The sequence below is a fragment of the Grammomys surdaster genome, unplaced genomic scaffold (genome assembly GCF_004785775.1).
Source record: "Grammomys surdaster isolate TR1022 unplaced genomic scaffold, NIH_TR_1.0 100, whole genome shotgun sequence".
Classification (NCBI taxonomy): Eukaryota; Metazoa; Chordata; class Mammalia; order Rodentia; family Muridae; genus Grammomys; species Grammomys surdaster.
In genome coordinates this window covers 9,151,536-9,176,159 of record NW_021604579.1, presented here as the reverse complement: position 1 = coordinate 9,176,159, position 24,624 = coordinate 9,151,536, and the positions used below count along the sequence as shown (strand labels likewise).

The 24,624-nt window shown below is 36.3% G+C and overlaps 1 protein-coding gene across 1 annotated transcript in view; it reads left to right on the top strand.

The window, feature by feature from the left end:
- The window catches only part of Faf1 (Fas associated factor 1), a 300,812-nt gene that overhangs the window by 150,886 nt on the left and 125,302 nt on the right, over positions 1-24,624 (top strand). Inside the window, exon 9 of the mRNA XM_028787832.1 lies at positions 17,837-17,932. Coding sequence (XP_028643665.1) covers positions 17,837-17,932 — 96 coding nt within the window. The remainder of the gene's footprint in view (positions 1-17,836; positions 17,933-24,624) is intronic.

Genomic DNA, 24,624 nt, shown 5'->3' with positions numbered 1-24,624 from the left:
TCTAGGATTTAAATAAACTAGGTACAGCATGTATTTCTTTTTAGAATTAGAAGTCTTTTCTATCTTGCCTTGGCAAGGAAATTAGACACTATATTAGGCTGTACAAAGCAACCTGTTCAACCTGTGGTATCTAACTTTTTAAGGACCTTTGTATCTTAGAATAGATACAACCAACTTTGTGGCTCTTTTAGACTACAACACACACACACACACACACACACACACACACACACAGATTTAAACCTAGGAACCTTTGAATTAGTTAAACAACAATACCAGGAACATTGTACATGCTAGGCAAGCCCTCTTACTAAAAAGCTATATTCTAGCTTCCATGTCTTGGATAACAGAAATATTAGAGATTCACAAGTAAGGGTTGGGGATAAGCAGAAGGGGAAATTTTTGGCTACAGTGGGGCAGGAGGGATTAATTAGCCCGGTGAAATTAGGTTTTCTCGTTTCTAGAAAGTGCTGGCTTTTGTTGATGTTTCTAACTTGATGTAGTTAATTTAAATTCTGTTCTTCTTAAGAGAAAAAGCCAGGAGTAGAGACCTAGCAGAACTGTGTTCATATGGGGAGACCAAAGTTATTAGCATAACTGCCTGGGTTTTGCCAAGGAATTAGATACTGCTGAAAAAATATCGAGAGCTCCTGTATTTGCTATCCAAAGACGTTGACAGTGTTTGAGGGGTAAATGGCATCTACTATTGACTAGATATGTGCCAGATAGCTGGCTGGTACTCTTCATGCATATAAAGCAGGCTTAAGTTGTATCTTTGCATATTTGAATGGTTCTTTTCTTATGATGAGCTGAAGTGATCACAAATTAATACAGTAGCCCTCTAACATAATGAGGCTTTTGCATTAATACAAACTTTTTGTCAAAAAATGTGAAGAACCAACTTGAAGTAAAAGCACCTCTATAGTTGATTTGGCACAATTCCCTGTGAAGATAGGGTGATTGAAGAATAAGGTAAAGGGCTCATTTTTCCTAAGATCCTGGACTCATTTTCTGATTTTCTATGTTGATTTTATAAGCTTTTGTTAATAAATGACTTACTACTAGAAAATGAAATTTTTCTCGTAAAATATCCTATACTTCTGATGTACCTTTCTTATGTATAATGGTATTAGAAAATTGTCAAACTGTTAGGATGCTAATTTTTTTTTTTTTTTGCGATATCAAGATTACCATAAAGTAATTCATTGCAGTAGAAGTAATTTTCTGCAAACAATTTTCTTTATGGAATTTCCAGCTCAGTGTTATTTTCTCTTTGGCTTTGCATGCATAGTTGGTGCTTTTGGAGTCTGTTGCAATGCCAAACTCCATTAACTCTGGCTGGCATCCTCCAGCCTCTGTGTGGGGTGGGGAGGTGAGTAATAAATACTGAATTTCTTTTACCTTTGAGCATGTAATAGACAATGGACCCTGGGCATTTGGGAATAAAATTGTACACATTATGGCAAATACAAATCTGTTCACAATTATTTTGCTAGTGGATGTTAGCATTGGTTATGATTTAGACAAATGCCACAGATTTTGGTTTATCATTTAAATAGCACCAAATAACGAACTTTAGATAGCCTTTATTGTTCTGTGTTTTCTTGAGTTCAAATTGAAGAAAAAATAGAATAAAAGACTATTTTATTTATTTTTTAAATCCCCCATCAGCAGAAAGTAATTAACTGAAGATCCACAATTAGCCTCACAGCAGTCCATATTAACCACCTCCAACATCCCAGGTCTTCTCAGACGCTGGATAATTCTGAGATTATTTTGCGTTTGAAACAGAGAGGCTTATTATAACTAGCCTGAAATATGTTTAAGAATGTGAGTTTTTGTTTTACATTAATGTCTACTCTGCAATAATAATTTTCTATTTTGCAAGTGGTTTCAAGACAGAAGAATGTTTGTTTCCTCTTTAGTGGTATAAAACTGTGGCTTTCCCTTGAAAATCTTTGATGTTTAGCTATTTTGCTTTAGCTGGAAGTTTCATTATTGAATTTAAGTCATTTGCTACAAAAGAATTAACAAAAATTAATCATATATTCAAGTGGAGATGATAAAAAGTTAACTGTTTATTTCCATTGCTGCATAGTAAAATGTAATTGCCAACTCTGCTTTGAGTGAGTGCACACATGCACCCACACATGTGCATGTAGAAGCCAGAGGTTGACATCTGAATGTTGTCCTCAATTCTTCTCAGCTTCTTTTGATACCAGGTCTCTATTTTAGCTAGCTGGCCAGTGGGCCCCTGGGTTGTTTGTCTTCCCGCCCAGCACTTGATTCACATGTGCGGGCCAAGGAGGCTGTAGTTTATGTGGGTGCATGGGATCTGGGCTTTTCGTGATTACACAGCAGGCATTTTTACCCACCAAGCCAGCCCCTTTTGTTTACCTTTTTGCTTTGGTTTTTCTTTAAAAGGAAATGTTTTCAGTTGTATAGCATGCTTGCATAATTCAAATGCTACATAAAGCTCACCCTGGGAACCTATGCTGTGATTCTTCTGGATGTTTTTATGAAACCTGCTTTTGTAGGTTTAAATTACATTTTGTGACACTGTTTTTGTGGTGAATTAGAAACTTTTTTTTTTTTTTACATTAAACCTGTGATAAGTAATTGTCACAGTTAGCGCCCTGGTACAATGCTAATTTGAAGTGACATGTCCATGCTGGCCCTCAGTAACATGAAGAAACCTAACAGGTGTGAGGGGTGTGGCTTCCCATGGGTTCTGTTGAACTTCTAGCCAGAGAAAAATAGCAGAAAAAGTGAAATGAACCTTGAATAAAGCTGTCAGCAGTAATTATCTCAGCAACACTTTGTAGGGAGATAAAATAAGCACTGCTGCTTTTATATAACCTGAACACACTGTGCGCCAGATAGAGCTCTTTCACCCATTTAACATAAATGGGTGAATACCTTTCAAGAGATGTTTCCACAGAACATAATTAAGTAAGAATTATAATATTATTATGAAATATAAATTATTAGAGATTTATATATTTTAAACTTGAATGCATGATTTATTTTTATTATTTGCAATAAATTTTGGTGACAGAACTTTTTTCCCCGTACCTTTATTTGGTTATTCATTATGGTATGAAAACTCCTCTGGGAGAGGATACTTGTACAATCAGAAACATACATTCAAGTTTGATTTTCAGCTAGAGAAATGTTCTTTATTTCTTTCATTTTTTTAATGCCTTAAAATACAATTCTGTATTTCCAGTATTCAAATAAAGTCTTGAGATTGAACTTTTTTTTTCTTCATAGTTTAGTGTTCCACACGTAGCTAGGATAGTTCACATTGCATGTGAAAATGACATCATTTAGGAAAAGCTAGGAATCATCTTATATTATGAATTTACTCTTGTTTTTAGCAGTGTTGAGATCTGAGGAGACTAGGAGTCTTATTTTCTTGTCTGTGGAATGGTAATATGTAGTAAAATAAAAAAGAGCTAGCACTTTGTTAAAATTCCTACCCTACTATACTATTAAGCAGAAACTATTCACCTTTGGCTATCTTCCCATCATTTAGCTGAGTTGCTAGCACAATATGGTCACTTACTTAACATAGTTAAGCAGATAAATAATAATATTTTTCATCTACTTAAAATAAGCGTAATGTCTACTATAGGTAGATTAGTAGATGATAGTCACATAGGTGTGCTGGCTGACAGATTGGTTGAACCATTTTTAAAGAGCATTTTTATGACTTACAGATTAAATTGGGAGAATTGTCACATAATTATTAGCAGGTACAAGATTCTGGCAGTGTGGCTTTGAAGTCCATGTCCATACAAAGAAGGATATGACATCTACATACCAAAGGAATCACCTTATGTTGGCACATATTTCCTGTGACTTCTTTGTCACAGTTAAACATGATTTGGAAGACATAGAGAAGTTATGGTTTAATTCCTCCTTATTTGGTTTGACACTCTCTTTCCTTCTCAGACAGCAACTCCTGTAATCCATTGCATTCACCAAAGCACTGCTGCTCTCTCTCCTAAGGCTACCTCTTCAGTGGCAGAATTGTCATATAAGACTGTTGCCTTGGAAGATCTAGAGATTTGATTTCCTGCTCTGTTCTGCTTCTTAGCCCACCCACATGAAACCTTGACCTCTGACATTGCCTGTGCCTCCATAGACTCAGCACCCATCTATGATTATAGTCCTCTCCTTAGGAACTACTTTAATAAACAGTGCTTACTTAGGAGTGATCTATCCAAGTGCCACAAGCTGTGATCAACTATCAACTGATACCATGTACTAGTACTAGTAGAGTATTAGTGTGAGTTTTGAAGTACATTCACTTTCATCTTTTCAAATGCTCTTCACATCTCAATAAACTATATAATAGATGAGAACAGTAAGGGACACTCAGGCAAGAATACCAGAGTGGGTAAAGCCTAGAGATAAGTATGTGGAAGGCATACTTTTGGACCAGTGTGTAAACAAGTAGGTAGTAATGACTGAAGATGATCCAAGTTATTATCTTGAACACCAAACAGGTGATGGGGTGTAGTTTAGTAGTCATTGTGTTGTCTTCTTACTCTCCTCCTCCTCTTCTTCTTCCTCCTCCTCCTCCTCCTCCTCCTTCCTTATCTTCATCCTCTTTCTTCTCCTCTCCACCTTGTTTTTTCCTTCTTCTCCCCATTCACTTTCCTTTTAAGGAGGAACAACTCATGAAGAGAGTTTTTCCAGATTTGGGAATGTAACTCTGGTAAAATTATCTACCACTATTCTTTCCATGTAGTAATCTACCAGTGTTTTAAACGTAGAATCCTATTACAGGTAGCTTTAACTGTGGGAACAGGGAAGGTGTGTGGGTGTGTATGTGTGCCTTACAGGTGGGTTAAATGTATTTTAGTTGGATTTCTAAGTAGACTTACCTGACCTGATGAAGTTCCTGCTGCTCATCTCATAATAACTAAAAGAAATACTTAGAACAGATTCTGCTCTGTGGTGCTTGGAATCGAACCTGGGGCCTCACATATGCTAGACAAGGATTCTACCACTAAGCTATATTCACAGCCCAAGCAGGCTCTACTTTTGTCATTAAAATCATATTCTCATTCTGTCTCTGTCTCTCTCTCTGTCTTTGTCTGTGTCCCCTCCCCTCTCCCCCCCCCCACCACCACACCACATGCATGGAGTCTAGAGAACCACTGTATGAGCACCTCTTCTCTCCTTTTACCAAATAGTTCCCAGAAATTGAAGTGCCTTTACATGCAGAGCTATTTTGCCAGCTCCAGGCTCAACTTCTGATAAGGCTTTGTAACATTAACCTTTTAGAATGTTGGTAATAAGCAGATGTGAATGATATTAGAAATGGGCTCTTAGAAGTATTCAGAACTGCAATATAATAAAACAAACACGTTTTCCATTGTGTATCACAATAGTGTTAAGCCAAAGAAATTAACTTATATAATTTAAAGTTACTTTGTTCATTTAGGAATACCTATTTAATAAACATTGATTAACATAGTTTGAATGTCTTGGATTTAAAAAAAATTAAATAGTATAATATAGGGTGCTTTATGTATGTTTCAAAACACATACTAATTAGGTTAAGTGTAGTTATATAAGCTTCTGTAAAACACATAAATGATACTAATACTGTCTCTTAGGGTTAGACTTTTAAAGAATCAGTTGGACCTTGTAAATAAAAAGTTTCAAGTCAACCCTGCTATGTCTGAAGGAGTAGATGCAAAGACAAAATGTGTGTGTGTTACAAAATTAATTGTACTGTACTAGGCACTTTTTCACTTATCTTTTTATTGATGTCAACAGAGATTATTCTCATTTCTCAGATGAGCAAACTGAGATCTCATGAGATCGAACAGTTTCCCTGGGAAATAGCATTAAATATCAAAGCCGGTCTCCAAGGCCAGGTTGTCTGTATCCTATTAAGCGCTTCATGTGTAATAAGAATGTAAGTGTTGATTGAATAACTAAATTATAGACTGTAAGAACCATATGATTAATACATGTTCATCAGATAGTTCTAAATGATTAAATTATATGGAGGGAGGGTCAAGAAAAACTCTGCGCACATTCCAGATCTCTTTTTCTTCTTACTGATCTTTAGATTATATATTTATGTTAATTCTCTCTTCTGCCCTCCATCAGAGGGGGCTCAGAAGCAATGAAGTAACTAAAACAATAGAGATATTTAGAAACATACACTTTCATTTGTAACAGCATTATTGACCTTTCTGTAAAAGAATAGAGTTAAAATAGAATCCTCCTTTTAGCTCAAGTGGCTTCTGTGACTTAAAGTTCCTGATCAGTAAATAACGTATTTCCTGAAGCTAGTTCTTTTCTACAGGTAAAATCGACTGTTCTCTCTAAGCAGATGTGGAGAAACTGCCCCTGGGGCGAGTCAGACTGAACTACTAATAAGTTTGCAGTTTTTATGGTGTAGAGCAAGTGAGCACTCAACTGAATCAATAGATAGCAAAAGTCCAAAAATATTATGATGTTGTATTTACTAATAAGAGTGCATCTACTTGGAAATGTTGCTAATTCTATTCTTCATGTCTATATAGTATAATCTTTTTGGGAACTGAAGTCAAACAGATTTTAAATGGCAAAATTTTAAAGTCCTTTTGTGTTGGCCAATCTGTCTTGATAATCCAAACCTATGAATTACGTTGGACCAGTATAGAGAATCCTAAAAGTGGGCAATTGTGAAAAAAGCAGCACCAAGAGAGTTGGCTCGATTTAAAAAAAAAAAAAAAGGCATTTAAAAAAAAAGTTTAAATATCTATTTATATTTTTAACTAACTACTAGAAAAGTCTAGGTTAGGTTCCAAGATAGCATGTTTATACCAAGGTAAGAGTTATGCAGAGAGCCTTACCATCTGTAGCTGATTTTTCTTTGTAAATGAGAGGCTTCACTGGCCCTTCTCGGGAGGAGATTCCTCTCATTTTGGAACCTTTTGTGACTTGTAGAACTCCAGTAGACATTTGGGAGTTGGTAACTGATAACTTGTCTATGTAAAGTGCCATTTGGGGGGTTGTAATGGGGCCGGGAAAACTAAGGCAGCTTCACTTGAGTTACTTAGGGCTTCAGTGTGTCTGATCAACACATGATGAAGTCTAAGGATTTCTCAATGCTAATACCTTATGGATCCAAAGTGAGGCCTTCTAGCAGACATTTTTGTTCCAATTCTGATTGCTCATTTGGTATCAGCATATGAGATTATGTTTATAGAAAAAAATCTCAGGACTTGTTACTGTTACAGTTGCTGTTTATTTCATTAAGCCTTACTGCCTTGCTGGATCAGTTGAGGACTATAAGCCTGGTGACAAATACAATTTTTAAAGCTCTTGTTCACAGGGATTTTTGTAGATAATTGATCTTGACATGCACATCTCTTTTAATATTCCACTGGTTCCAGAATATTATTAGTGATTTCCTTTTTAACAGTGTGCTTTCTTATGAGGTGACTAAACTGCTATTTAACCCTGCTACAAGAATGTGGCGATGGGCTAGCCCAGACAAGTGGATGTGTACTTGGTAACTAGCATTCTTAATACGCTTGCTTCAACCTGCTGCAAATTAAAGCTCTCTTTTTCTAGCACATAAGTGACTTTTTTAAAAAAAAGCCTTGATTTGTGAATAAAAATAAATAAGCTTTTTGATTTACACTCTGGTGGGCAGTAAATGAAATTTCAGCCTCAAGACTAAGTTTGCCTTTAAACTGCTTCATGATTTATCTGGCTGAACAATGCATTTGAAATGTTTAATAGTGACAAGTCAGTCATCTTCAGTGCTTCTTGTATTTAAATGGCTTGTTTTCAAGCAGGGATATAGTAGAAAGTTTTATAGCCTTTCGAGGTCAGTCCAATTTCACTTGAATAAATTGCTCTGCCTCTTGAAACTTACTTACTATGCAACAATGATCCTAAATTTGCACAGTTGTGTATGTTAAATGAAAAAGCACTTGTTATAAAGTCCCTGATATATGAAGGTTTAGGTGTGGTTCTTTTAATTAAGTCAAAGAAAATTGTTATTGTCTTAGATCACAAGACAAGTGATAGTAAAGCACTATGCTGAATTTATGCTTATTAAGTGATGATGGCGTAAAACTGTCCAATACTAATTTTATCCTCCCCATTCAGTTTCCTTTTTGTTCCTGAGCCAGTTTCTTCATCTATGTAAGGCTTAGTTGTCACATCTTTAGAATTAGGATTAAACTGGATATAGTAACACACACCACCTGTAATCCCAGCAACTGAGAGGCTGAGTTAGGAGAAACTCAATTTTGGAACCAGCCTGGACCACGTAGGGAAATTGAGTCTTAGAAATAATAAACAAACAAACAAAAACAAATTTCTTTTTAATAAAGGAACAAGGGCTTATTTTAATTCTTTAAATATCCACTTAGCCAGATTCTTTGCCAAAATGTAAGAAAAATGGCCTCTGGGCCAGTTCCAGTTCCTCTGTTAGTTCTTAGGAGCTCCTAAGAGTGAAGCTTCACTGTGAATTTCTCTTGGTATTTTGGTCTTCTAAATTCTTAACAAAATGGGATATTAAGGTCTGCTTTACTGCACTTTAGGACTTTTCTAGCTTGAAGTTCTAAATATTTGCTAAGAACCAAGTAGACAGGTTTATAATAGCAATAATTATAATAGTTTTTTCTTGTTGCCATGATCAAATACTTGATAAATGCAACTTACGGAAAGATTTATTCTGATTCAGTTAGGACAACAAAATCAAGAAGGCTGACTGCACATTCTGGAAGTAAGAGGTGAACGTTGAATATCTGAGTGCTTTCTCTATTAATTTAGCCTGGAACTCCAGCTCACAGAGGTGCACCACCCACATTTACCTTGGGTCCTCTCCCACTGTAGCTACTAATTTAGAAACAGCTTCATATGTTTGCCTAAAAGTTTGTCTCTTACATGATTCCAGGTGCTGTCAGGTTGACAATCAGTATAAGTTGAACATCATACATTTTTGAAAATATATTTATTATTTATAAAATTCAAATTATATTATCTTAATTAAGTAGTAAGCTTCCAAAAATTAACCTTAATGCTAAATGCCCATCAATACAACTTGAGACAAAGGTCTTGAGAGCCTTTAATCATTATCTTTAAAAAAGAACAAAAATTGTTAGTTGTTGAACTAAACAATACGTAAAAATGTCATTTTAAAAATAAAATCAGTTATTTGAAAGTATAGAAAAGTCACAAAATCACTTTTTGGGGTCAAATTTTGTAATCTTGATATTTTTCTTACCTAATTACAAAGGCATATACTGTGTTTCCTTCTTAAACATACTGATAGCATATATTCAGGTACTAGAAAGGACACTACCATTGATAGGTTATTTCTCCACTGGTGAAATGAACCAATTCAAGGCACATTAGATTATGTTAAAGGCATGTTTATCGGGAAACTGCTCTCAGACAAGCAAGTTCACTGGTCCTGAGGATTGATTGAGACCAGGAGAAAGGGGAAAGTAAAATAGAGAAAGAGCATGAGTGCAGAGAGACAGAGACAGACTCCAAAGTGTCTGGATTATATAAGGAGGAGCTTCTGTGGGAAGGGCAGCCCAGCCCCTAGGCAAGGTGTGCCAGATAGTGACTTGAAAGATACTGGGAGAACCTGTAGGCCAGTTCTGTTTTGATATGTAAAATATGCATCTCAGCCACTTGTCCCAGGCCAGAAACCAAACAACCTTGGAATCAGACTGAATTTAAAAAAAAGGAGGGGGCAGGGAATGGGAAAGTAATAGGGATGGTTTGAGAGATTACAATGATGAGGATGATGACAAACAATTTGTTTGCAGAGGGCTTTTCAGACATGGTAGGATTTAGTCTGTGCTGTGGTTGCTTACTGCTTAGTGTCCTTATCCAGCTCTACAATAAGACAAAGCAAAAAGTTGAGCAGAAACGTAGGGAAACTGTCACTTAGCAAGGGAAGAAGGGAGTTTAAAGTTGCTGACTAAGTAAGTGCTGAGTAAGTAGCTGTGACTATTAAAGAGATTACCATATTAAAAGAGGAACTGTGTGTTCCTCCCTGGAACCATAGGAAGGGTGCTATGAGTGCAAATTCATAGTAGGAAATGATAAATTCCTTTGAAAGGTGAAAACCTAATCTTAGAATACCACTCGGAGGGGATCTTTATGTCAAAACAACTGCCTAGGAGATTGGTCTCCCCATGTCATCTGCACACAGAGGTTGATAGAACTGTTGCCTAGGGTCCCCAGACCTAGCAAGCTTACAACAGAATGTTGAGGCCTGATAATTTGGGGGCAAGACCAGAGTCCCTGAAAGGAGACTCTGGGTGAGTCCACTCTGTGAGCTGTGATAGTAAAACCTAGATTACTTTGGAGAGCCCAGAATGTAGGAAATGCTGGGACTAGGTGTTGTTTTCTGAGGAGAAGCTGTAGCCACAGAGTAGGAGTGTGAATGATTCCATCATCAGCACCAGATACTAGACATGGAGCTGTAGGATTTTGTGTTTCCCCTTCTAGGTTTCAGTGTTGCTTTGGTCTGACCATTTATTTCTGTATTTGCATTTTTTTTCTCCGGGAATGAGAATTATTACTTGTAGCATTGTATATTAGAACTATGTAACTTGGTTTTGAACTTACATTAGTTCACAACTGAAATTTTTTATCTTTAGTCTCAGAAGAGACTTTCCATTGGATTTTTGAGTAGTGTTGGGACTGTTAAGACTATGCAGAGTTTTAGAGACAGATAGGAGATCTCAGGTTTCTCTGGTAACCAATCCTAACCTACAGGACAGTGAGAGAATGCTTCAAAAGTCACAAGATGGTATTGAGGAGAACTGAAGGAAAAAAAAGATCTACCAAGCACTCAGCTTCATGGAACCACCAAGGTTTGTGCTATGGTATTAGCAGCTTTAGGTAGCATTATCCTTTTTTCTTTTCTTTTTTGTCCTGACAATTGAACCATCTCACACATGCTAGCCAAGTGTTCTGTGTGAGCTATATTCTCAACCTCTTTTTCCTTCCTTATTTTGAGATAGAGTTCTATGGTTACAGGCTAACATTGAACTCAGTCTCTAGCCTAGGCAGACTGTAAACTTGCTTCATTCTCTCAAGTAGCTGAAGTTATAAACCTCCATAAGGCCTGGCCACAGATTGTACTTGTTATATCAGTGTAAAATCTGTTCAAAGCTCATATGGCACCTATGTTTCTAGGGCATAATTTTGATCCTATGAACCTCCTTTAATGATTGCAATAGCCTTGTGTCTGTAGATCATACTTTAAGAATAACTGATGTAGTTAGTATGTTCCAAATAATAATTTCTGTAAGGAGAAAAGGAAATCTTCAAATGGATTTTAGAGTGTTTACTCACTGATGGAGTATTTGCAAATGTCTTCTCATTTAAGCCTTTCTAACCAAATACCTACAGGGAAGGGACTGCCAGGTTTTACAGAAGGAAAGTAAAAACGTGGATTTGTGAGGTAGAATATTAACTGTAGTGAACTCTAGAAATGAATTTGAACTCAAACATACTGACTTTAAAAGTCTATTCCTGATTTGATCAGTTTACAATGTATTTGTGTGAGAATTATCACACCACTTTATATATCAAATTAATAGATGTTAAACCCAAAAAATCTGTACTTAGACATCTTCTGTTCTTTTGAGAATCAACCAAAAGTTTGAATCCTTATGTTTTCCTTGAATTACTAAATAGGGAAAACTCAGTTGGTGATTTTCTTTTCCTGTCTCAACTCTTTAGATGATGCTGCCATCCTTATGTTTTAGTCATTGTTGGTGTACTGGAACAATCAGGTGTAAGCTTTCCTAATACAGACCTTTGTGCTTAATTGTGATCATATAGACTAGGAAGAGTGTAAGGTAGTCTTTTTGTTTCTCTTTAAGAGGTATTTCGAACAACTTAAATACATAAACATTTTGTTGACAGAGCCTAATTATTGTTAAATAAAAAGCCCTCCATAGAAGAAATGATGATAATATGTAATGTCAGCTTACAGATGCTCCACTAGTATAGTTCATGAAATGATTTTACTCATTGTATATATTTCTATATGTAAGCACTGTTATTACTAGTCCTATTTGTACAGTAGGTTGAGACTCAGCATACTTTGAGTCAATATATCATAATTATATAATTATATATCTTATCTCAAGCCACAAGTACTAATTTTCAAAATAATATCCTACTTGTTGAATATCTACTCTGTAGTAGAAATTTTTATTAGGCATGTTAGCTCAACCTTCTCTCTTAGGGAGATAATCTTATCTAATACTATGCCCATATATTATTAGGACAACTGTGATTCCTTCATTTATTATTTTCATTTGTCCTATAATGTATATTAATAATGTATATTAAATGTAATTTCAGACATTTTAAAGTTATCTTTCAAAGCTTATTTACAAAATTTTTTCAACTCTAGAGATTGTGAGGCTAGGTATCTATGAGCAAGCATATAATTGTCAGTAACATTTTTTTCTTCTTTCTTAACCAGTATTCATTTGTGCTCTTCAAGCACTTGAAACATCATTGACTGGGCTTCCTGCAAGATAATTTGGCCCTCACAGTGTTTTATAGTGCAAAGTAAAATATTTGAACAAACAGCCTATAATAGGACAATCTTTGTGGATACATAGGACAAAGCAGCTTCTTATCTTCTGATAGATATGTCAGGGGAAAGCTGTATTTATGTTTAGTTAGTTTTGATGCTATCTTGTAATTGTACAAAGATATTTGTACAATTTGTAAAAAAAATTGTAAAAAAAGTATTACTATTAATAAGTGAGATATATATATGTATATATTATGAAATTATTTATTTTAGCATTAGATATATTTTATTCACTGTAAGCATTCTCTAACAATTTTCTTAGTGATAAAATTAGGAGAAGTGCTAAGCAGACTGACTTTGCTTGTGCAGTTCTTAAAATACAAAGCTTACGTGGACTTTGTCATTTGAGTTGCCAATATAATCTTTTTCTCATTTGTTATATAGCTATGTCCATTTTTAGTATAATTTCAGATTCAATTTGATGGTATCCACTGAGGAGTCATCAAATAAAGGCTCTATCCAATATTTTTTCTTCCCAGGGATTATCATCTTACAAATTATTAACCCCAATAATGTATTTAAGTATGAAAGTTCAACTGGGCTAAAGAATATAAATTACAGCATTTTTTTGTATGTGAAACTGTATATAAAATACCCTTTAAAAGACAGCATTATAGTACTTACTGTAAAAGTTTTGTTTTTGAAGCATTTTAGTATCTCCTGGGTTTTAGAGCTGTGTTCTCAGTTTTACTTAGGTACTTTTTTTCCCTGTGATAAATTGATGCATGCAAATTAATGAGAAAGTAGAAATAAATAATTCCTACTTATGACTAACCTCTCATAAAACTAAGGGATAATCTTAACAGTCCTTTTTTTGTTGTTGTTGTTTTGTTTTGTTTTTTCGAGACAAGGTTTCTCTGTATAGTCCTGGCTGTCCTGGAACTCACTCTGTAGACCAGGCTGGCCTCGAACTCAGAAATCCGCCTGCCTCTGCCTCCCAAGTGCTGGGATTAAAGGCATGCGTCACCACCGCCTGGCAGTCTTAACAGTTCTATGTGTAATATCTTTGTCCAGGAAAACTTAGAACATAGGATAAATATATATCACAGTCTCTGAATTACTAGATTCTAAATACCAGTTGTTTTGTCTGTTTAGCAAAAATGGATCAGAAGACACTTTAGGAGCAAAAGATCCATGTAACAATTCTTTTCAAATATCTATGTGATAGTTTGTCTATGCATTGCCCAGGGAGTAACACTATTAGAAGGTGTGGCTCTTTTGGAGTAGGTATGACTTTGTTGGAGTAGGTTTATCACTCTGTGTGTGGGCTTTAAGATCCTCATCCTAGCTCCCTGGAAGCCAGTATTCTGCTAGCAGCCAAAAGATGAAGATATGGAACTCTTAGCTCTGCCTGCACCATGCTGCCTGGACACTGCCATGACCTGTCTTGATGATAGTAGAAGGAACCTCTGAACCTGTAAGCCAGCCTCAGTTAAATGTCGTCCTTTATAAGACTCGCATTAGTCATGGTGGCTGTTCACAGCAGTAAAACCCTAACTAAGACAGCCTACTTTTAATGATGGTTCTTAAATGCTTAACCTCCCTTGTTGCTCACCACCTACCAGAGATAGTGGAAAAGAAAGGATACAGGGGAAGTGCACCTGTTTAGAAAGGTTCTTTGGAGCAACTCCTGTCTGGATATTAGCAGTTCAGTTTACAAGTTAGCATAAGCAGCTCGATCCACTTGCAAACACTTCATAGATACATCAACAATCCTGTTTGGTAGAGTCAGGATAGCAAACACACATCAGCAGGGTGTCACAACCTAGCAGAAGCACCAGACCTCAGGCTTGGCACAGGTCAGCAGGAGGGACCAGGGAGGGACACCAGAAAAAGTTCTTGGTTATGCCTCTCTCAGCGAATTGAAGATCAGTGAAGATATGAGACCAACAAGAGTTGTACAGCTAGCTCTGTAAGCAAGCCTACCTTAGCCTCCATCGCTGTCACTGTCCAACGAGTCCTATTTATATCCCTCCAAATATCACATGTCCTCCATGGGTCTTGCCTCAGAACACATCTTGCCTCAGCATGTCAGTCTATCTCAGCTGACATTATTCTGCCAATCAGCCTAAGTCTGAGGAAGTAGCAAGAAACTGCAGCACACCACCAGACATTTTTTGGTGTGTTTCACTCTATGGAGTTTGAACAAAATGCAGGTCAACGACACAATGTAATGTGTGTTCTTAGCAAATAATTCTTCATCACATGTCCTTCCATGGGCTTGCTTTAGCAGAACATCCTTTCTCCTGTGTCTGCTTCAGCAAAACATTCCTTCTTGAATCTGGCTTAGCCATTCACCTGTGCCTACTTCAGGAAACACTCCTTCACGTGTCTGCCCCAGCATCCAAACACATCCAACACAACTGACTTTCCAAAGAACCCTTAAATTTCCACTTTCAGATCAGCCCAAAGGAAATTAGATACACACAAAAACAGATGTATTTATTTTGTATCTTAGAAGTACTAAAAGACAAGTACAAAATTCAGAACTATGAAAGCACAGAGAAGAAGCTGTTTTCCCGTTATTTATCTAAGTGTGTTACCCCAACTTAAACACTGGTGTATAGAGTCATGACTCTAGGATTTAATGTTGGGGATTATACTGTGGAATGAGCATTCCTTCTTTTTATTTATTTATTTATTTTATTTATTTTTTTATTTATTTATATTTTTAAAAGCTTGATTAGACAGTGTGATATAGGCATGAAATTATACTCCTTCTAACTTTCTCACCTCTAGAAGAGTCTGTGCATGTTCCTTTGTGTATCTGTCTTCTCAGTTGGGATATATGTACCCTTAAGACAGGCACTATATCTTATATCTAATCAGAAAATTACTCCATCATTTGTTTATGCAGCATTTATTAAGCAGTATAGAATTGAATTATGAAATAATAGAATCTTTGAGTTAAGTTGATTTTGGTTTTTGTTTTTTGAGTTTTATGACCTGCTGCCTATGAATTATTAATTTGTAGATTTGAATTTCTTCACTTTAAGTCAGACGAATTCATCCCCAAAGTTAACAAAGATTTTTTTAAAGTACCAAGGATACCATATTTTATTTCTAATAATAAAAGAAACTTTGACTCACATTATCATTACATAAATTAAATGTTTAGACAAGGGCAACCTCACACTAATGGTCCTCCTACCTCCACCTTCCAGGTCTGGCATTATAGGTACACCTTATGTCTATGTGGTGGTGGGGATGCCACCCCAGGCCTCATTCATATTAGGTAAATACTCTACCAACTAACTAAGCTGGATCTCTAAGCCCTTTAAGTTGGTCCTTTTTTTGGGAACCTATTTAAGCCTTCTCTTTGTGATAGTGGAAAATCCAAACTGTCCTCAAACTCAGAGGTATACCTGCCTCTGCCTCCCAAATACTGGGACTAAAGGCATGTATCACCACACCTGTCTAAACACATGACTTTTATCAGTATGGTCTGTGTATGTCAGCATACTTGGGTATTTATGTGAAGTCTCTATTTTCCACAGCAATATTTGTATTGAAATAATTAATCTAAGTAAGCATGTTTGAATTCTAGTTTGCCTCATCCACTATTGTCTGCTGCCTATGAATATATTGATTTGTAGATATTTGGATTTCTTCACTTTAAGTCACACTAATTTACATCTTTGCAAAGTTACCAAAGAATAATTTTTCTATGTCAACACTGCCATATTTTATTTCTAATAAAAGTAACATTGATTTATATCATCATTATATTAAGTACATGTATACATTCCAATTTGCCATAGGCACATATACCTTCTTAAGGCTGTTTAACTGTGTTGTTGTCTTGAGTGCTAGAAATCAATTGAGCATGCAGAGTGTGTGCTCCTCCACTAAGCTCCACCTCCAGTCTTTAACATTGTTTTGTTTGGTTTTTAAGAATTATATATTTTCATTTTACATAAAATGAAAACACTCACAGTATGAGTGTTTTTCCTGCAAGTAAGTGTATCATGTGTATATATAACACACAGAACCCTGAGAAGGGCAATGGCTCCATCAGGAGTAGAGTTACAGAGTTACAATGAATGTCAGAATGTGCTGGGTGTTGAGAACCAAACCCAGGTCCTCGGAAGAACAATGTTCTTATCCACTGAGGCATCTCTGCAGCTCGCCTTAATACTGTTTTAATTCTCCTACATAGTTACATGATATGAAATACAAATAAACTGTAGACAGAAGTTAACCAAAATAGCATGAAAATAAAATGTCATTACAGAATAAATGATATGTAGCATGCACTACAATACTAAAATATGTAACTGACAATCATCATGAACTGTTGGCATATAAAATTGTTTTGTTAATGATAATTCTTTCACATTGCTTTTTTACTTTGTGTTTTCTTGAGCGGATTCACTAATTCTGAAATAGATAAAATTTTAGGTTCATTTTCTTAGAATCTGACTATTTCTTTAAGGTAATTGATACTTACGAAACCTAAAGTCCAGTCAGATTTTTTTACATTTGCCCGATTTAAATTTAAACCTCAAAGTTAATTTTAGTTGCTATCAGATATACTATAAATTTTAATAGACATAAATATATGTTACTTAGTTGTTATTATGGAGCAGTACAGATTCTTTGGATAGTGTTTAGAATGTAAACCAAGTAAGTTCTTTACATGCACTTTAGGTTTGTAAGCCTTTATAATCCTTAACGTTGTGTGCTAGTACTAATGTATAAATAACATTGTAACTGTGTGGTAAAATAAAAACACCAGGGGCTTTGGCACATACGCTTCCATATGTTCCTGCTAGGAAACGGGGATTCTATTCTATGAATGAGCCCATTAACAGACCTGCACTGAGGGCAAGTATGTATAATTTGGCCTAGTATATGATTTCTGTTTCCTCTCATCTGTTTTCTACTGAAAATTAGTCTTGATTACAATGTTCTTTTGGGGGGAGGGGCAGTGTCTCATTATCTGTGCAGTCCCAGCCGACTTGGAACTCAGTATGTAGTCCAGGCTGAGATCCACCTGCCTCTGCCTCTCAAGTGCTGAGATTAAAGGCATGTGCCATCATCCTGGTTTACCAGAATATTTTACTTGGTGAAAAGTTTGAGAATGTCAAAGCCTTCTTTGTAATGTTATACCCAGGCTAATAGCTTTCTAACATAGCTTAAAATTATAGAAAAAAATAGAAATCCAAAATCCTTTTTTGATGGAAACTATATTTTGTTTAAAATGATGCACTTTACTTTTTGCAGATGTGTCTTGCTGAATCAGGACTCTCTTATCCCTGTCATCGACTAACTGTGGGAAGAAGAACTTCACCCGTACAGACTCGTGAGCAATCAGAAGAGGTAAGCCTATTTTCCACCTTTTCATTGAACTGAAAGCACATATCCTCCACTCATCTGCCCACTTCCTGTTTTCACAGCAATGAATTGGTAACGTTAATGTAGCGTGAATAATGTCACATTCAAATTTTGAAGGCAGAAACTTTCCATGCAAGATTATTACTAGTATGTTTCTTGTTATGTTAGTTTTGCATTTCATCGTACAGATTTCAGACAGGTTGTTTTTTAGATGATTTTTACATAGAATTGTCAGTTTAACAAAGGGATTTTTTTAACCTACATCATTGAGTGCCTTTATTGGAATTGAGCCTCAAGGTTCTATAACTTATAAGTAGACAATTTTATACTTGTAGCAATGTACTCAAAATCAAAGCTGACAGATCACTTATTCATTGAGAGCAGTACACACAGACTCTAAAGAATAATACCAAGAAGCAGAAAAGATGGGGTATGTTTTTTGTTTGTTTTACTTTGAAGCTGTCTGTGTATATGGGCCATAAGATATTAAAAGGCATTGTCTTAATTCTGTTCCATAGTTATAGATATTTCCTTGCTTAACTTTGATGTTAGTCTTAAGAGGCTGGGAAAGAAAGCATGAGTATTAAGATTTATTGTGTTAGTAACCTCCTTTTATATACTGTGAAGCATATAATAAAAGCATACAACGCTTCCAGGGGCCATATCTGTCAGGGTTAGGTACTAAGGAGAGACATAGTGTCTGACATAGGCCAAAGGCGGATGACCTCCGGCCTTATAACTCTTTATTACTGTTCTGGGGGTCAGAAGCTGTTGGCTACTGGCTGATGACTTTTGGCAATTTCACAGAGAAAGAAAAAAGTGCATGCATGCGCGCACACACACACACACATACACACACACACACTTACACACACTTTGGCTGGACCCAACCACCTGTTCCATCATTTTCACATGTCCATATGCGTACTTATATACATACACATATACCTACACACATACATATGTACATTCAGTCAGATACACACACACACACACACACACACACATACACACAAACACATATTTGTTGGATAGGGCTGAGCCCAAAATGCCACACTTTATTTCTTCTCTATGGCCTCTTATACCTTCTTAGACAAAATTTCTCTTATACCTACTCAGACAAAATTTCTTTATAAAAGTACCTCGTAGGTAAAATCTTACACAAAAGGGAAATTACAGAAGGATGTCAATAGTAAGTTGAAAGCATTGTTTCATTCTATAAGTTCATTATAAGTTCAGAGCAACAGTTTAACATGGCTTTGTTTTATCATAGTACACACCTGTGGTTTTATCCTTGGACCTGACCTAGAATAAATGTTTCTCCTTGATCATAAATTTTCCCAAGACTATGTCTCTTTTTAGTATAATTTATGAAAGCTCATTTTTTTTCTTATAATGCAGCCTTTACTTACTATTCTGTGTGGAAGAGGCACATCTTATTTTTGAGTCTAACTACTTCATCTTTCTGGCAAAACAACTAAAACCATTTCCTTAAACTTTCTTCCTAAAATTATTTGAATCACATTAGGAACTCTATAAGGTCATTAATTCATCTAAACAACATTAATTTATACAAGTTCATCTTCATATTGATCTGCAGAAAATTTGCCCAGTAGGGTGGGCTGATGCCCAGGAATTCTTATGCTGTATAATAATGGCAGGAAAAGCATGTCAGCCATGAGAATCATTCCTGGGCGAAGTCTGTAGGGCCATGCCTCTCCAGAGCTCATCCATCGTAGTCATGCAAAATAGTAGGCCATCTCCAGGAAACTAACTTGCCTGCCATAGCCTTTCCTAGATGGTTTCTGATACAACATTTTTACATTATATATATTATACACACACACGCACACTCTTATTGGAATACCTAAATGTATACGGCAAACTATTTAATAAAATCAAAGAGAAAAAATGCAGCACAGGAGTATTAGGGAACGCCTTAATAGATTATTCAGACATAAAATCCTTGAGGAAGTACCAAATTAGAAAGCTTTAAATTTTTTTCCTATATTTTTATTTTAAGTGCATGGGTGTTTTGTCTGCATGTGTATGTACCATGTGCATGCAGTGCCTGTGGATGCCGGAAGAAGGTGTCTGATCCACTGGGATAGGAATTACAGGAGGTTGTGAGGTGCTGTGTGAGTGCTGAGAATCAAACCAAGTTCTTCTGCAAGAACAGCTAGAATGTGAGCCATTTCCCCAGCTTCTGGGAGGCATTGAGTTTCAACTAAATTTTAAATCAAATTGAAATATCAAAACAAAAGACTATCTGCAGTGAGTCTTTTAGGGCAGTTAGGTTCTCAACCTGTGGGTCATGACTTGGGGGGGGGAGTTGATGAATGATCCTTTTACAGGGGTTGCATATCAGATATCATGCCTGTCATTTCTTTATATTACGATTCATAACAGTAGTAAAATTAAAGTTATAAAGCAACAACGAAATAATTTTATGGTTGGAGGTCACCACAATATGAAGAACTGCATCAAAGGGTCTCAGCATTAGGAATGTTGGGAACCACTGCTTTAGGAGAAAAAGTAAAAGATTTTATGTGTAAGGAAAGAAAGATGAAAAAAAAAAACAACTATATAGACTGCATTCTGGTTACTAAAATTTACAATGGGAATGAATCTTCTTTTCATAAAATTATGAAAAGGATAATCGAATTTCATTCAGTTTGGCTACTGTGCTTTAGGCATTAAAGATATGGATGCAAAAATAACACATGATAAAATTTTTAGTTAAGTTGGAAATAGCATAAGTTTGTGTATCGCTATTTAGGGGAAAAACATAGACATATATGTTTGGTACCATTTGAGATTTTAAGCATCCATTAGTGATCCTGGAACATGTCCTCATGGATCAGGGTGGGCCTGTTTTCCTTTGAAAACACAACACATACACACACACACAAATTATTTAGCCTACAAAAATTAGGTCAATTTCAAAAAATACAGTTTCTCTCAAGACTGAATAATAAAACAAAATTCTGCATGCCGACCACCAGTTGAACCAGCACCATTTGTTGAAAATGCTGTCTTTTTTCCACTGGATGGTTTTGGCTTCTTTGTCAAAGATTAAGTGACCATTGGTGTGTGGGTTTATTTCTGGGGCTTCAATTCTATTTCACTGGTATACCTGCGTGTCTCTGTACCAATACCATGTAGTTTTTATCACTATTGGTCTGTAGTCCAGCTTGAGGTCAGGAATGGCGATTCCACGAGAATGGTTTTCTCTATCCTAGATTTTTTTTGTTATTCCAGATGAATTTGAGAATTGTTCTATCTCTGTGAAGAATTGAGTTGGAATTTTGATGGGGATTACATTAAATCTTTAGGTTACTTTTGGTAAGATGGTCATTTTACCTATGTTAATCCTGCCAGCCCACGAGCATGGGAGATCTTTCCATCTTCTGAAGTTTTCTTCGATTCCTTTCTTCAGAGACTTGAAGTTCTTGTCATACAGATATTTTGATCCATTCTTGTTTCCTTGTACAAAGCTCAAGTCCAAGTGGATCAGGAACCTCCACATAAAACCAGATATGCTGAATCTAATAGAAGAGAGAGTGGGAAAGAACCTTGAGCTGGGCGGTGGTGGCGCACTCCTTTAATCCCAGCACTTGGGAGGCAGAGACAGGTGGATTTCTGAGTTCGAGGCCAGCCTGGTCTACAGAGTGAGTTCCAGGACAGCCAGGGCTACACAGAGAAACCCTGTATCGAAAAACCAAAAAAAAAAAAAAAAAAAAAAAAAAAGAAAAGAAAGAAAGAAAGAACCTTGAACTCATTGGCACAGGGGAAATTTTCTTGAACAGAACACCAATGGGTCATGCTCTAAGATCAACAATTGACAAATGGGACCCTATAAAATTGAAAAGCTTCTAAAAGGCAAAGGACACTGTCAGTAGGACAAAAGGGCAGTCCACAGACTGGGAAAAGGTCTTTACAAAGAACTAAAGAAGTTAGACTACAGAGAACTAAATAATCCTATTTTTAAAAAAATGGGGTATAGAGCTAAACAAAGACTTCTCAACTGGGGAATCTGGAATGGCTAAGAATCACTTCAACATCCTTAGTCATCAGGGAAATGCATATCAAAACAACCCTGAGATTCCACCTCATACTAGTCAGAATGGCTAAGATCAAAAACTCAGGTGACAGTAGATGCTGGTGGGGATGTGGAGAAAGAGGAACACTCCTCCATTATTGGTGGGATTGCAAGCTGGTACAACCACTCTGGAAATCAGTCTGGCTGTTCCTCAGAAAATTGGAAGTAGTTCTACCTGGAGACCCAGCTATTCCACTACATAGTGAGTTTATAGTCAGCTTAGGTTGCATGATACCCGTTTTCAACACCCTTCACACATATGCGTACATGTGCACATGTGCGTGTGCGCGCATGCATGCACACACACACACAAATAGCCTCTTCCTGACATTACAGCAGACATGCACTACCAGGACATTATCAAGCACCTAGAAATGAACTCAAGAGTTTATGGAAAGCTTGAGAGTGGGTATTTCTAGTTTTAAAACTTGGTAAGGAGAACATAAGAGTCATGAGGTAGATGTTTATGGCATTGGACCAGAGGTAAACATGTCATTGAGGCAGTTGTGTCCTAATTTTCTTGTTTTCAATGCTCATCTCAGTTATTATATGTAGAATTGTATTTAGCCATACTCTGTCCAACAACCCATCTCCTTATACACATTAATTCCCATCAGTGCCCAATGCTAATGTAGCACCTGTTACACTGGGCACTGGTTAAATGTTTCTTTGAAAGTATCCCAGTTGATACTTTCAAACAGGGTTTGATTTTTATGAATTCAAGGTTCATGTGTTTAGCAAACTCAGACCATTTATTTCTTTCCTATTTGAACAACTTTTATTTGTTTCATACATTACGATTTTTATGAACTCTTGCTTTTAGCCATTTTTTTTTAAAAAAATTGTTTTTTATATCAGCTTTACACTTGCTATCTGCATTGGTTAGTTGAGAGGCTTATTCACTATCCTAGTTTGGATTCTATCCATTATTTTGGATCTACTACTTCTGACTTCTGTAATACTGATCTAGCATGCATGACTCTCTCTTAGATTTTCTCATTTCCGGCTCTATTAGTCTTTTCTCAATTCATCTTAAAACTAAACAAAACTGACAACAAAAAACTCACGCAGGTAGCTCACCAGGTAAAAGTGCTTGCTGCCAAGCCTGACAACTTGAGTTTTATCCCTGAGACCCACACAATGGAAGTAGAGAACCAACTCCTAGAAGTTGTCTTCTCACCTGGGTATGTGCACTGTGGCACACATGACTTGGCATGCATATGTGTACATATATATACACACACTCACTCACTCATTTCCCCACACACGACACATACCAAATTAAATAAATCCTACAAACCTAGCTCCCCTCAAATGAAATCTTTTCTTTTTCAGTAAGTACACTACTCTCTACTTCCTTATCTTCTGTTTGAATTAATTCACCATTTGCTTCTTACCATGTTACTAAAATTGAATTCATCTATTAAAGTTAGGTGTATTAATAATTTTTGCAAAATAGCATGTTATGTCATGTCCTTGAATTTTAACAGAACTTTAGTGGTTTGTATTAGTCACATTTTGAAATTGCAGTGCAAAGACAGACTCAACTACAATGTCATATGTTATAGCTCTAATTCTTTTGATTATAAATTAAGGTTTCTTTGGTTGGTTGTGTTTTTTACTCATAGTTACATTTTTGAGGTAAATAACTTTTAAAAATTAACCTTTAAATAAGTATACACAGATAAGTATTGTTTGCAGCCCCACCAAAGTCTCTCCTTGCAAGAGATGGAGAGAAAACCTTTATAGAAAACCACAACAAATCAAAAGAATCACAGAGAACAAGTGGCTTTATGGAGCCCAGCCCCACTGATCCATCTCCAGAATGACTCTTATACCTCAGGGATCATAGTGGAAGACAAGTAGAAAGATGAGTGTTGGAGGAACAAGAAATTTTCTGTGAGATTTTTGTCTCTTTGAAATGTCAGAGAATTAACAGCAACAAAGTTTCATCAACATGGCTGCCTAAAGGAGACCTGAACAAGAATGATACCAGTTTGACATGCTAACATAGAAAAGGGAAAATCTTTTGGAGCTTCAACCCTAGACAAAGAACAATAAACAGCTAAGGAATTCTGAAAGTTGGAGAAAATAGTCTTCCCAGGAAAGAGCTCCCAAATTGTTTATCTAATACCAAGTGATCAACCCTGAAATCATATTCATATAAGTAACATTACATGGAGTCATCAGGTTTTGTTAATGTATTTAAGAATATATATTTATATATGTAGCAATAAGAGTTCATGAATTATCCGGGCGATGGTGGCGCACGTCTTTAATCCCAGCACTTGGGAGGCAGAGGCAGGCAGATCTCTGAGTTCGAGGCCAGCCTGGTCTACAGAGTGAGTTCCAGGACAGCCAGGGCTACACAGAGAAACCCTGTCTCAAAAAACAAAAAAAAAAAAGAAAGAAAGAAAGAAAGAAAGAAAGAAAGAGAGAGAGAGAGAGAGAAAGAGTTCATGAACTAGAGAAGGGGAGGGAGGGGCCCGGACGGGAGGGAGGGAGGGAGGGAGGGAGGGAGGGAGGGAGGGAGGACAGCCAGGGCTACACAGAGAAACCCTGTCTCAAAAAACAA